At 48.0% G+C, this 14736-nt stretch overlaps 1 protein-coding gene across 3 annotated transcripts in view; it reads right to left on the reverse strand.

The window, feature by feature from the left end:
* DAAM1 (dishevelled associated activator of morphogenesis 1) overlaps positions 1-14736 on the reverse strand; it is an 82651-nt gene that overhangs the window by 40006 nt on the left and 27909 nt on the right. For all 3 annotated transcript variants that reach the window (XM_042813594.1, XM_042813596.1, XM_042813595.1), the window contains one exon: positions 10799-11022. In XM_042813594.1, coding sequence (XP_042669528.1) covers positions 10799-10981 — 183 coding nt within the window. In that variant the 5' untranslated portion in view covers positions 10982-11022. The remainder of the gene's footprint in view (positions 1-10798; positions 11023-14736) is intronic.

Here is a 14736-nt window from a genome sequence, read left to right on the forward strand (position 1 = left end):
GGCAACCGTACCAACTCTGGGCTGAGAAAATCATCTGCAACTGCACTGCTGAGTTATGACAGTAGTTGGGCACAACTTCAAACCCATCCACACCTTCAATTAATAATCATATAGTCAATAATTAGATGATTCTAACTGGCAATTAATTATATAGGCCATTTGCAAGCCATACACTGCAACCCTGGCACGTGATGTTGGCAGTGGTTGAAGAAGACAGCCCCAGGTTAGTGTCCATCCCCACCCACCACTTTCACCTCTTTGCCTCTACCAGCTCGGCTCCTTTGCACCTGGATGTCTCCCACAGCCAGAGCTGCCAACTTTGCTATTTTAAAGATTCATTTGGAATCAGGTCAAAGGCACGTAAAATAACAGCCTCATTTTGCTACCAAAAGGAAGTCTCTGCCCAGAGTATTTTTACTGGAAAGAGATATGCTGCTTTTAAATATTTATCCCGTACAGTTAAACTCTTCACCTTTAGATCAGGAAACATGTTTCCACATTAAATCTGCATTTGAATATGACTTTAAAACAAAACAAAAAAGCCTCATAAGGGAGATGTGACTGAGTTTATCCTATTTCTAGGACGTAAAATACAACCATACGGCTTGCCTTGCTGATGGCTCAAGGCTCCCCCTTGCACCAGGCAAACTTCTCTGTGCACAACATGAATGTACAGCAAAAGTTGTTCCACACTGCTCTCCTAAAGCTACCTTAAGTACACACGGACCAAATTGGAGTTTTCATCCCTCCCTCCACCTGTCCCTGGGAGGTTGCACAGTGGTACTAAGGGGAAAGGTGCCCACGGTCCTGACATTGCCAAGCCAGCAATTGGACAGTATGGGGAATCCAGGCAGCAAGGATGCACCTGTGGATGGAAGTACCAGGGTGGGGAGCAAATACCAAAAAAGAGTTCTGCTGAATGGTGCAGGGACAGGAGAAGCTGTGAGGGTTCAAGCTGTGTATGGTGTCTATGGAAGGGAGATCTGCGTCCACCTGTTCCAATGCCCTGCTCAAGCAGGGACACTGAGCTGCTGCTCAGTACCACGTCCACATGGCTTTTGACTATCTACAAGGTGGGCCACTCCACAGCCTCTCCGGATTGCAGCCAGTGCAGGCTCTGGGCATGGCTTACATGCAAACCCAGATTAGAGAAAAGGAAGGCACTGCTGCTGAAATAACTAGCTAACTCTCCAAGCAGACAGAGCATCAAAGTGCAGCCCCAGACTGCTGCACACACTTGCGCCATGCTGGAAGTTTGAACAAGCATCTTCCAAGGGCTGAGAGCCATTGGCTTTCACTGGGGAAGTGGCAAGAAGTGAGGAGGTGTCTGGGGCTGCCAGCTCCATGACACAAGGTCAGCAGAGGAAGGGAGGCAGCAGGGCGGAATGGCTTTCGGTCACATTGGAGCACAGGGGATATATATAAAGAGTGGTTTGAATGCTAAGGTTAGGCAGGACAGCCCAGGCGTGAAATTGCACAGCTGGAGACTGAAGCACCTGCATTCCTCCCCTTTGCTATTCCCTGCTCGATGGGGTGGCAGAGATGGGACACAATGCTGTGTGCACCATCTGCTACATCAGCAGAGTACCATGTAATCACCACTGGGTTTTCCTTTACAGCTCATAAACTCCACATCCAAAAAAAACCTCCATAAAAAGTAGGGAGGAGAGATTAAAAAACAGATAATTAAATAACCAGAGAGGGTTTGCCACTCCCGGAATATTTTCAGAGGTGGTAGGAAACATGATGAAAAATTTATCAACAGTCTAATGTACCTTTCAGGCTGATTAATTGTGCAACTGCAACATGTGGAGGAGATGGGGAGAGAGGAGGTTATTTGGAGTCAGAGTTGAAATAAAAATTAACGAAAAGGTTTGGGGGTTGATGTATACAAGTGTGCCTACATACATATTTACATGCATACATATATATATGCATATATAGGACGAAGTTTTTCGCTCAGATGTGGTGAGGCACTGCAACAAGTTGCCCAAAGAGGTTGTGGATGCTCCATCCCTGGAGGCATTCAAAGCCAGGCTGAATGTGGCTCTGGGCAGCCTGGTCTGGTAGCTGGCGACCCTGCACATAGCAGAGGGGTTGAAACTCAATGATCATTGTGGTCCTTTTCAACCCAAGCCATTCTATGGTTCTATGATATAGAAAGACATCCTAGGCCAATACAAGAACAACATAACAAACAAGTGAATGAACTCCTGATGGACGGGCGCATAGAGTTTTGAAGCTTCTGTGTAAGGCTGCAAGGACTCCAGTGGGATGCAGCACACAGCCAAGATCTCTATCCTCAAATATATACAGAAAGATCCAAGACTGTCTAAAAAATAACAGTAACAACAAAAACCAAGAGAAAAAAGAAACAAGTGGAACTTGTGGTGCTAACTGGCACAGCATGGGAAATAAAAAGAAAAAAAATTGCCTGTTGAAGTCTGCGCCGGCTTCCTTTCTCAGGGGTCATATCGCTTTTTCACCCTCTTCCAGGCATTCTTCTCCAAGTTCATCAATGTGATTTATCCAAGAATGTTGCAGTGTCAAGGGAAACAGCAATCAGCATTTTTCCTCCTGTACCTCATCTAATCTTCTTCCTCCGAACGAACGTGCTGCCTTGCCGGGAGGCTGCTGCACTCACTGTTGTTCCTGGCCATGATGTACAATGGCACACAGCAAATTTTCAGTTGTTTTCTTCAAGAAACAGATGTATTAATCAGTGGCCACTACAGCTGTATGCAAACAAATCGTCACCTTCAAACACAGTCTGAAGGCAATGCATCCTGCTGTGCCACTCCTCTGTCTTTCTAACACTTATTCCAGCAATTCCAACTCTCAATGTAGGCAGATTTAGCTTAGCTTTTTGTTTTAAACATGGAGGCCTTTCGATTTTAGTGCAAGTAATAAAAATACCTCCTCTCTAGCACAGGTTTTTCCAGCCTCAGTGCTCTGAGGACTCAAATCAGCCCCCAGACAAGCTGACCCCAGCCAGTGTTATCATATACTTCAATTTATGTACAGCAATTGGCGCCTGGAAATATGAACCATGACCAAAAACCTACTGTTTACGTTTATTAATGAGTAAGCATAAGGGATAGAAGATTCATATTCATTTTGCCTTTATCATTTAATGAATGCTTTGAAGAAAGGAAATTGCCTACAGCAAGGCAACGAGCAGCAACAAGGCCTCCTCCCACATTTAATTTGAAGTCCTAAATTAGAAAGAACAGACCCCAATCCATCCTGCTTTGCAGCTTTCAGTTACTAACCTGAACACATTGGACAGACATAAAAAACATAAATATTCCTCTCCTCTCCTGCAGGAAAGATTATGGCCATCAATATCTGATTTAGCTGTTTGATAAACTACTGCAGCTGCTTTGTATTCCATCAGTTCAGACACCTAACTGACTGCTTTATCATTATTTCATCTAATTAACTACTTCAATCATCTATAAGTTCAGATTTTAAAGGTGTTCACATTCCAACACCTATGCATTTTAAAAAAGAAGTATCAGTGTAGGTTTCTCCATCATTTTGTAGTCATGTGAAACCACATATATGCATATTTTTAATTTACTGAGCTCAGCCTTCCATGACCTTTTCACCAACATCATCTGGAAAACCTCTCTCCCATTTTAATTAAACACTTCTGCAGCCTGAATTATTGTGCACAGCACCCTAAAGCAAGGACTGCCTTAATCTAAGCTGTTTTACCCAGACGGGCACTCTCAGATCTAAAGCCCTGCAGGTGGATGGCCAGAGAGCTTTTTCCACACAACTGAACCTAAACGCTGAAAGCAACAAAATAAGATGTATTGGCCCATTATCTGTTACTGAGATAGCTAAAGTGGATGAAATTTAAGTTAACCTCTGCTGAACATAACTGCCCTTCAGCTGGTGCAGCTCATAGCATAACAAATAATGGTGTTGGCAAATAAATAACAAAGAGGTTTCAGATGTGCATTTCCTGCCTATTTCTAGATGCGAAGAAGCAGCTCCCTTTTCAATCACTTTTTAGATACCCCTTTTGTTGATGAAATCTGTCAGACTACTAAAGTTGGAAGACAAGCCAATGGGTCAACCATCCCATGCCCAAAACAGATGCTCACTTGTCACTGAATCATAGAACTCTTAGAGTTGGAAGGGACCTTTAAAGGCCATTTAGTCCAACCCCACTGCAACAAGCAGAGACATCTGCAGCTTGATCAGGGTGCTCAAAGCACCATGCATGGTTTATCTGGGGCTGAACCACTCCAGGACTCCCCCAGCCTGAGGAAGGGCATCAAAAAGGGGTCATAAGGGAGCTTCACACTACCTCAGTCTTGAAAGCTCACCAAGATTTACTGCTATGCACGCAGGGCCTGAAGGGTGCAGCTGAGGAAAGCAGGACTCAGCCACAGCCAGATGCTGACAGGCACTGTAAGGTGGAAATAGGCTCCTTGCATAGCTGTGTCTTAGAGATCACACAAACAAATAAATGAACAAATACACACATATGTATACATCTGCACAAGGTGGATCCCATCAGCAGTCCGGCTCAGATACCTGGCCTGCCCAGTGGCTGCCTAGATCTCAGGATAGTGGGGGGTGGGGGCCCCCATGTTATTTGGGATACCCCTCTCACCACTGTCCCTCTGCGCTTCTCTGCAGGTATGCGGATGAGCTTTAAAACACAATCTAACAACAAACCTACTCATTTTTCTCTTACTTAACCAATACCTTTTGTAAGTTAAAGCTCCAAGCCAAGCCTGGGATGCTTCATAGGAAAGAAATGTTGTCACTCCACTCCATACTGCTGATGTGCTACGTGCCTTCCCTGCAAAGCAGCTCTGCTTCCAAGGAAACGGCAAGATGTCTGCTGAAACTACTTGGTTTTAGGTGTTCTTAGGGAAGCTAAACCCCTCAAATATAGGTACTGTTTCACATGTTGGGAAGCCTCACAGGCAGAATCTGATCTTGGCTGTGCACCGGGGAAGGAAGAGATCCTGCTTTCAGCAGATACTGCAGCAGCACAGATAGCTTTCCTACTGCTTCCTACTAAGGTTGGCAACAAAGTAAAATCCACACAGAGTTCAATCCTGCAGACGCCTGACCAACTAGGCCAGTACCTCTCTGGTGACTCCTAAGGAGCGCTGGTGCAAGCTGAAACCCAGAATGCCCCAGTAAACATCACTGAAGCATTACCAAATGAGCTACGCGGGCATCTCCCAGTGATGTGGCCTCCTCCTTTTATGAAGTGCAAAGAGGAAAGCACTTAGCAGGTAGACCATATAATTTTTTCCACTTCAGCTGTACTTCTCACGGAGACAAAGAGCTTTTCTTATTCACGCTACGGGTTTGTGTTGTGCTGTAACACAGCTCCTTCTTAACATTACTGCTTGGGAACAGCGAACCCTTCAGAGCCAGGTGAGCCCCCATACTGGTTTGTAGCTGTAACAGACTGCGGTTTCACAGATGCTTCAGTCAGGATACAGCACTCCTTGGTGGATTACTTTGTTCAAGTGTATAAGGCACGTGTGGGCAGAAAATCCTTATTTCCTCACTGAGGAGGTGTGCAGTGCCCGTAGCAGATGCTCACCTGCCAAAACACAGGCTGAAGGCATTGCGCCCAAAGGCATCGTGCCACGAGGCACCAAGAGCCAGCGGGTGTCCTGAGGAGGCCCTGTGGTCCAGCCTGCTCTGCCATGGCACCGGAAGATGGAAGATGGCTTCAGCACCGTGGAGCAGTTCTCAAGATCCTGAAGTTCCTAGCAGAGCCAAAAGGCAGCGGGAAAGCAGCTGACCTGCGAGCATGAAATGCAATGCCCTGCTTTGCAGTTGATCCCTCAGCTGTTCTTTAAAAGCCGTGTTGTTTTGCAAGGCCAAAAACCTCATGCGTTCTCCTTATCGGATTAGAAACTGGGGGAAAAGCACATTATTGAAGTTCCTGAGTAAAACCTGGTGATGAGTTCACAGAATACAGGGGCTGGAAGAGACCTCCAGGGATCGTCCAGTCCAACTCCTGCTCATACAGCTCCCTACAGTAGGTTGCACAGGAAAGGTTCAGGTGGGCTTTGAGCATCTCCAGAGCAGGGGACTCCACAACCTCTCTGGGTAACCTATTCCAGTGCTCTGTCACTAACACAGTAAAGCTTTTTCTCATCTTCACGTGGAACTTTCTATCTTCCAATTTGTGCCCTTGTCCTCTTGCTGGGCACCACAGAAAAGAGCTTGGCCCCATCCATTTGACTTCCATGCTTAGGTATTTATAAACAGCGATGAGATCCTCTCTCAGTCTCCTCTCCTCTCCCAGGTCTCTCAGCCTTTCCTCAGAAGGGAGACTCTCCAGGCTCCTATTCATCTTTGTAGCCCTTCACTACAAAGGAGGAAGAGTACCACACTTGTGAAAGCATTTTACCTCCATGCTGTTTCTACTCAAGATGTATTTATAGGCTCATACAGGCAGTATTTCTCAAGCTGAGCCAGAGCCCAGTTTCAATACAAAGAGAACGTACATGTGTTCCACTGAAAGAAGCAATAAAACTACACCCAGATCATCTCAGCCAAGCACAAAACATCATCAGCCACAGACAAATCCCTAATCTTGAAGCATTTCAAAGGCAATGCAGAGTTAATCTCTGTGCCCAGGGATGCTGCTGCACCCAAAGAGCAGCTCTGTCACCTCTGATGAAATGCATCAGTTGCCATGAGCGCAGCAGAACGCAAATTCTGTAAGAAATACTGTAGACTAGGCAACTTTTGCTTTGTTCCTCAGTCTCCCAAGTTTCCAACACTTCACAAAATGGTAGAGAGCGATGTAGTAGACCTCCACACCTCTGTGCATCACAGCACATCAACCCTCCAGAGATCCCTGTAATGGCAGTGACAAATACCCCACAGCATCAACAACCTGATGTGTCCCAGGGGTGGGATCACTGCACAGCCACTCACCTCCTGATGCCATATCCACCAGTCTCTGAAACCTGATGGCTGCTGGAAGTGGGGAGGAGGGACCTGGAGAAGGATACGAGCTCTGGTTTTATAGGCTATGTCTGAAAATGGGGCTGCTGCTCATCATGGATGGGATGTAGGGCTAGATGGAGGCTGCACAAATTTATTTTACGCTGCTAACAATGAGTAAAAAGTGAACAGGTTGGGGACCAGACACTGGAATTTACTAGTAGCCCAAGTGTTTGGGAGGACAAGTCTCCAAGGATGGCCAAAGCAGCATCTTCTATGAGCCCTTTCCTTCACCCCAGAGATGCCAGGTAGGAGAGAGGCGTAAGACCTGCAAGAGGTGGTGCCTTGTGCTCCTAGGGCAAGCAAAACTCTAATCTGAGGAGCCACCAGAGCACTGCCAGGATGATGACACCACTGCAGTCTGCCCTTACCAGGCTATGGGGCAGGGAGATGAGACACAGCAATGGGTAACTCAGCATCAAAACTGCTTACAAACCAGCTGCCTTGTCCAACAAGAGTAATGGAAAGCGCATGTACAAATGCTCTGCTCTTCCCATTCCCTCTATCCCCTCCAAACACACCCAAAGGGTCCTGGGCCCTGCTGGGGACTGCCCACACTCGTGCTGACTTCCCTGCCTGAGCTGCTTGGCCCTCCACCCAGTCATGAAACACATATCCCACAGGGCTGAAGCACATCACCACACACAGCGCTTCATTAAAAGCCTCAGAGTGACAAGGAGTGTTAAGCAGATATAAAGGACATCAGTCATTTACCCATCTGGTGGAAAGTCTAGTTGCTGGCAGAAAATAGACAAGATTGTTACGGCGAGATTCACCATATGGCACCATTATGCAGAGCTTTGCAAGTGCTTTCTCTGAGCGTGCAAGCAAGATTTCAGCCTTTGAAGAAACGCTGTATTGTTAGCCTAGATACACAGGAGCCTCTTGAAAGAAGCTGTGGCAGATGGCTCAGCTTTGTTCCCTGTGTTCGAAGGCAGCTCGTCAGGACGCGGACGTCCCCTGTCACGGGTACAAGGGACAGGCAGCCCCAGCACTGCCTCCCAGGGCTGGTGTTGGCGTCACTCTGAGGACACATGCATGCCACCACATGCCATGGCATGCTGAACATCCTGATGGAGGACCAGAGGCTGCTGAAGGTGTAGAAATGGCCTAAACCCAGTGGGTGCTGCCGGAGGTACCTTGCTGCTGTGAGAACTCTGCAAGCTCTGCCCAACCTTGGTGGGATGCAGTAGTGGCAATGAAAGAGTCGCACAAAACCATCAAGTCTCATCCCAGCAAAAAGAGCTGCATAATGCTAAATTTTGCTGGAATACTCTGCTTTTGTCAGTGACTCCATACAGCACCTGCTCCTCCCTGGGTGGCTGAGCCTGGCCGGAGCCCCAGCAGGACACAGGACAAAGGAAAGCCTTTCAAATGGGGCCGGCGCCCGCTTGAGCGACATCCCAACAATACCCCCAACAATACCCCCGAGAAAGCCCATTCAACTCTGGGGAGGGAGTAGGAAGGGAAAGGGGAAAAGTTGCTCTGGGAGGAAATAGTAATCATTCACTGACCGCAGCAACAGCATTTCCATGTGCTCGGAGCAAAGGCAAGCCACTACCTGCTCCTGTTGCTGGCTGGGCTGGGATGTATAGTACCCACAGCCTAGGCTGCAAATGGGGCACATTCCCTGCTGGAAAAGCACCTGCACAGCCACAACATGAAAACAAGACTATTCTGCAGAAGTTGAAAAGCAGTTAAAATGCAAAGTGTCTACGTACAGGGCAGGCCGTACAGCACATGGCAGGAAAACAAAACAAGCTTCTAGCTAACCTTGGAGATACAAGTGCTGGCTTAAACCCTCAGCAGCCTAAGCCCTCGTGCTCTGCTACTGGCCCAATCACAGTTGCTCTCCAAAGTTGTTACTGGACTCAGATGAGCATTAAGAACACCCAGAGTCCTAAAGATTTTTGGCAGGATTGCTCCAAAAAGAAAGAGGTGTTGCCCCTTGATGCTCACAGCAGCTCAGGGTCTGCAGAGTGGGGACCTTGTGCGTTATTTATCTTTATGGGAGGACTGTCCCAACGGGTGACCAAATCCAGGACCAAAATCCTCCCTGTGCACCACTCCGAGCCTGGGCTGAAGGGAACAAGTGGTGCAGAAAAGCCAGTATGAAGCCACAAGAGAAGAGTTGGCAGAACACCAACCTGAACTGGCAAAGCCTCCAGGTTCCCTCCAGCCCCTCTGACTTCTATCAACCCAATGACCAAGTACACTGAGCCCTTTGGAGGCAGCCCTGCTCCCACAGTGTGGGCACATGCTGCCCTGTGGCAGACACTCAAGTGTGACCCGGCAGAGTTGGGGCCACGGTGCTGAGCAGCAACACGGGGCTCTGCAGGCATAAAGCTCAGCCCAGAGCCTCTGAGCTCTTTCTCTGTCTCTCTTCCAAATGTTACACAGTGGGTTTATACAGAAACAGTGGGATAGTTTCCAAACCATTTAGCTAATGCTGAAATTTAATACCCAGCACCAACAGGTTATGGAGAGTAAGAAGGAGCTAGCTGTAACGGGGGTGGAGAGGGGAGGCCGCATCTTCACTCCTCAAAATGCCTTTTGGGGGAATCTGCCCTCATGCACCCATGGGGATCAGATCAGCCCTCCTTTCCTTTCCAGCTCAGGTAAATCACATTTCTGCAGACAAACCAAGGGGCTGCAGCTGCTTGCATAGGAGCACAGCAGGGACATGCTGCTTGCCCTCCCCGAATGACTCCAGGCCTCAAGGGAGCCAGCACGGCTTCCACTGACCCCACTCCTGATGCAGCAGCTGCCTCCCAGCTTTCTTCTCAGCAGCAGCTGGGGAAAAAAAAGCAAAACCTTGGCAGCATGAAGCAAGGGAAACACCAAAGCATGCCTGGGTGTGGCTGATCCCCAGCAGCTCCTGCCTTGCTGCACGTGCATCAATCTCCACAGTGCATCCTGCGCTGGAAGCATCCACCCAAATTTGGGGGGAGATGCTTTGAAAATCACCTGAGTGCAGAATGTGCTGTGGCCGCAGGGATGTCCTGTCCCTATTGTGGCATACTGTGCATCCCAGCCCACTTTGTCCTATTGCTCATGTAGAAAGTCCTCTGGGATAAACCTGCTCTGGAGTGGCCTGGATCACCAAACCCAGGCTGCCCATGACTGATGGGACATGCTTATCATGAGGTGTAACCTCCCAGCACCACAGCATGACCTTTCTGCTCCTGCTATACAACAAAACACCACAAAAAAATTCCATTTCAGTGCTGAACCAACTCAATTGGAGCATTTCTGGTCCATCCAATAAGCCATAGAGAAAAGCAAGGAAATCAAAGCTTCTTTTTGCTGATGTTTTTTATTTTTCTGTTCCATCTTCTTCAGAGTTTTGAGTACTGAGGGACAAAGAAACAGCATCTTGACTCTCTGAACATCAATTTAGACTGTTACCAAGGAATCCTGCAAAGCAGAGTGAACAGCAAGGAAAACTGCTTTGCAACTACAGGGGATGAGCTGCTTTTCCAGCTCCCACACCACTATACCGCCCCACACTCCAGGGGTGTGCAAAGCAAGATATGACCCCTGCTGCTACCTGCCCTCAGAAATCAATACTTTCCAACAAGAAAGGGAAACCACCCCGAACTGGCAGTACTGCATGGAGTAGCAGAGCTCGAGGTTCAGCATTAAACCACTTGCAAGAGCAGCCCCTGATGCACCCTTCGCATCAAAGCCTGCCTGAAAACACAAACCCAAGCATGTCCTCACTGGACAGACTAGAAGGAGGGGGTGTGAAGGCTGGGAAGGGAAAAGAAAATATAAAGAGTGCTCTACTTACCACCAGCTCGGTGAACATGACATCCAGCTCCTCCACTGGTGGCATGGGCAGCGCAGGCTCCATGGTCTGCAGGGCAAAGCTGCTGTCATTGCGCAGGCGGTACGTGATCTCAGGATGGTCACTGCTACGAAAGCAGCAGAAGATGAAGGAGATCCCCCGACCGCTCCTCTTCCTCGGGGCCATGGCCGAAACGCTCCGCGTCCCTCCCTGCTGGGCGCTAGATCCTGGGGAGAGAGGAGAGAGAAGGCTCTGGCAGCTGCCCTGCAGTGCTGCGCTCCCGTCCTGCAGAGAGGAGGAATCGGAGCCACCCACACGCTCAGCGCGGAGGGGAAGAAGGGAGACCATTTATGTGCCAAATATTTCTGCTCAGATTTGACATTTACGGTCTGGGCAACCTTGAGGACCGTGCTAATTCAAAAGACGCCTTTGCTTGCCTTGTGCGGATGCCATCAGAACAGGAGGTGACCCCACACTCACAGCTCCGCACTGGAACAGGTCCTGACCCCCTGCCATCTCTGCAAATCCCAGCACAAACCCTGATGATGTCCCCACGCTGTGCTGCTCCCGTGAGCCCAGAAGCCAGACAGCGTATGGTTGATCTGGGATGCTGTGACCAAGAGCTGCTGGATGCACAATGCGTCCCCAGCAAATCAAGACCTCATACAGATCAAGAAGCCCTGAGCTGCAGTGCACAGAAATATCCTATATAACCCCACCGCACTCTTAAAAGCACTCCTAAACATCCACCAGCAGCCACCAGTCGGGAGGCTCTTTTTCACGGAAAGTTTTACTTGGTTTTAATTAGATAAACCCTACTTGGAATTCCAGTAAATATTTACAAGACGTGAATTCAGCTGATAAAAATCACACGGTGCTGGTAGCTCAGACTTTCCTACGCAGTGCTTACGTGGGGCATTACTCACGCCATCAGTCTGTTCAGTTCTGTTGATTTCTCAAGCTCACATCAGGACTGATGCTTGTGGCAGGAGGGTAAATATGCAGCAGCCAGCATGACAGAAATGCCACTCGGTACCTGGCCCAACAAATTACTGCAAGGACCAGGTAAACACTGCACAAAAAGCGTGACTGTCAAGGATAAGAGTCAGCAGCACAAGGGGAGAGCTTGTTAAGAGAGTGAGGATAGCAAAGGAGCACCCCAATGAGAAAAGGCAGACAGATTTTTGTAAAGTATATGCATTTGAATTCTAAATGCACAATAATTGAACACCCACTTGTTTCACATCTACAAAACACAACACTGAGATGTTTAGAGAAAGGGCAAGTAGCCACGCACTACCAACGTTAATGCAGAAGGTTGAAATATTGAGGACTTGGATTTACCAACAAAGTTAAGAAGAGATTTGGAGAAAAGGTCAACAGTTGCACAGAACTCTGATTTCCCTGGAGCCAGCCATTGCCATCTCACCACGTTTGTATGCCCCCCAAAAACCAGCTGCTGGGCACCACAGAGAGCCAGTGGTGGAGGTGGGTTGGTGGCAGACCTGCAGTGGGACCCTGCACCGCCACTTGCTTGCCCTGAGCAGCAAACACTGCTTTCCCAAAACAAGGACCTCGCAGAAAACTCAGGCTTACTCAGATAGTTTTAACTGAGGATCTGACCCTTGAAATTCTTTTCATCTGCATACTTTCAGCACACAGTGTAAACATCTGCCACACCAAGAGCCATGGGAAACAGTTACTCAGTCTTCATACAAAATAATCCCAAACTGCGCAACTGCTCTATGTCCAATCTGGATGGTGCCCCTCTCAGAAAGCCCAAACCTCACATTTAGCACCTTGGATTTGGAAAAATGCAGCCACTGGAGGAATTTCAGCTGCCACGAATCTTTCATCACAGCTCCCAGGCAGCCTGCACCAGAGCAAATCCATTAGCAGCCTGCTGGCACCCACTGGGCTGTAGGAGGGTTTAAGACCCAGTGGACAGCTTCTTTAATGGGGAAGGAAACAAAAAAACAACACACAGGCCCATTTCTTCCAACAAACAAGAAAGAAAACAAGCAGTGCATTGCAGGCTTGGTTTTGCTGGGCCATGTTACACTGAGGAATGAAGGCAGTGGAGACTGTAGTGATACCCCAATTCCACTTGGGGTGATTTCCCAATTCCAAGGCACAACAGTTCATCCCTTACATGGAGGCTTGGTTCCAATCCACAACCGCTCAGCTGTACAAAGTTTGGCCACTTGTTCCTCCTACTGAATCAGGGCATGATCCTGCTCCCATAGCCAGCATGCTTCGTGAACAAACAACCATGCTACTGGAGCAAAACAAGCTGCTCTCCTCTTCCACAGGGTGTTTGCAAGCTCCTTTTCAACACTGCATCAACTTTGTCCTTGAAACCTGCTGCTACATACAAGCTCTGACTGGGGCTTGCAAAAATGGAGAGAAAGCTTTTATTAGAACACCTGTTCTTCTGAGACACTCGCTCCTGTTGGTGTCTTAAGAGAAATCTGAATGACAGACCAAAATCATAGAATCATAGAATGGCTTGGGTTGAAAAGGGCCACAAAGCTCATCCAGTTCCAACCCCCTGCTGTGTGCAGGTCACCAACCAGCAGCCCAGGCTGCCCAGAGCCACATCCAGCCTGGCCTTGAATGCCTGCAGGGATGGGGCATCCACAGCCTCCTTGGGCAACCTGTGCCAGTGCCTCACCACCCTCTGGGGGAAAAACTTCCTCCTAAAGGAAGGCAGGATTTTGTTTTAAAGCAGGCAGCGTAGAAACCAAGACAAGGTATTTTTGAGTTGCTTCCAGCTCAGGAGCTATTGAGGTTACTAATTTTCATTTATAAACAATTAAAAAAAGAAACACCTTATAATGCAGGCTGAGTGGGCTGCGGGTTATTAGCAACAAAGGCTAAAAATGGTTAGAGAAAGAATATGTTAGCTACCAGGCAAATAGCATTAAGCCTTGAGAACACTGATGAATATTCATTAACGTGATGGATAAAAATCAAAACACTGCTTCCTGGCAGGTCATGGGGAGTGCTGCAGACAACACAGACTGCCTTGTCGGAATGCAGACCAGATACACAGCCTCCTCTTTTCCCTGTAAATTCTACAGAAATCAGTTATTCATGGAGAAAAAAGAAAAAAAAGAAAAAAAAAAGAGAAAAAAAAACACAACTACTTGCAACCTAAAGGAAAAACTTGCACTAAGGAAAATGAAAGGGACCGCTGGTTTCATGCAGCGTCACTCATTAGAAGTCCTGCTTCCACCTCCCATCTACACACTGGAGCACTAATTACATCAATAAATTCAAGTCAGATTGTGATCTAATGGTGCCTTCTGGCCTTCACTATTGAGCAGGCCAGAATAAATTAAATTTAATTGCCACTGTATATACTGAGCCAAGGCAGATAGGCTGGGAAGGGTCATTTAGGGAACTTCTCGCCAAACCCCTCAATCCCAAGCCAGGACTGATGTCATTTCCAAAACTGCTTTGATTTCACAGAAAAAAGGGGTAGAAATGTGCATGGGATGAGCTCAGCTGGGACGAGCCAGGGGCAGAGAATGTGGCATGGAGACCTGTCGTGCAACCTGGCTCTCACATATCACATCTGGCCACGGTCTTCTCTGCTGCCTTGTGTCAGGTGGGCCCTCGTGTACCTTCACAAAAGGTAAGCCTTATTTCTATTGCAAATCGACAAGTGATGGCAATCACCAGGGCTCATCAGCAGCTCTGAAGAACTTCTACTACAATAACATGGGAAAACAGGAGAAATGATGGCCACCACTCCCAGGGATGACTCTCTCCAGCTCTCACCTGGGCCCATTCAGAGTCATCTCAACTAGACCCTTTCCCAGCAATGCAGTATATGGGATTTAAAGAACAGTTGTGCTCGTGATCTCCCATGCCACAGCTGAAGCTGGCTTTCTGCAAGCTCCTGCCTTCCACGGGAACCACCCGATGCATTTCTT

This window comes from Centrocercus urophasianus, unplaced genomic scaffold (assembly GCF_019232065.1).
Source record: "Centrocercus urophasianus isolate 14NV4802_14NV808 unplaced genomic scaffold, USGS_Curo_1.0 seq_14, whole genome shotgun sequence".
Taxonomy (NCBI): Eukaryota; Metazoa; Chordata; class Aves; order Galliformes; family Phasianidae; genus Centrocercus; species Centrocercus urophasianus.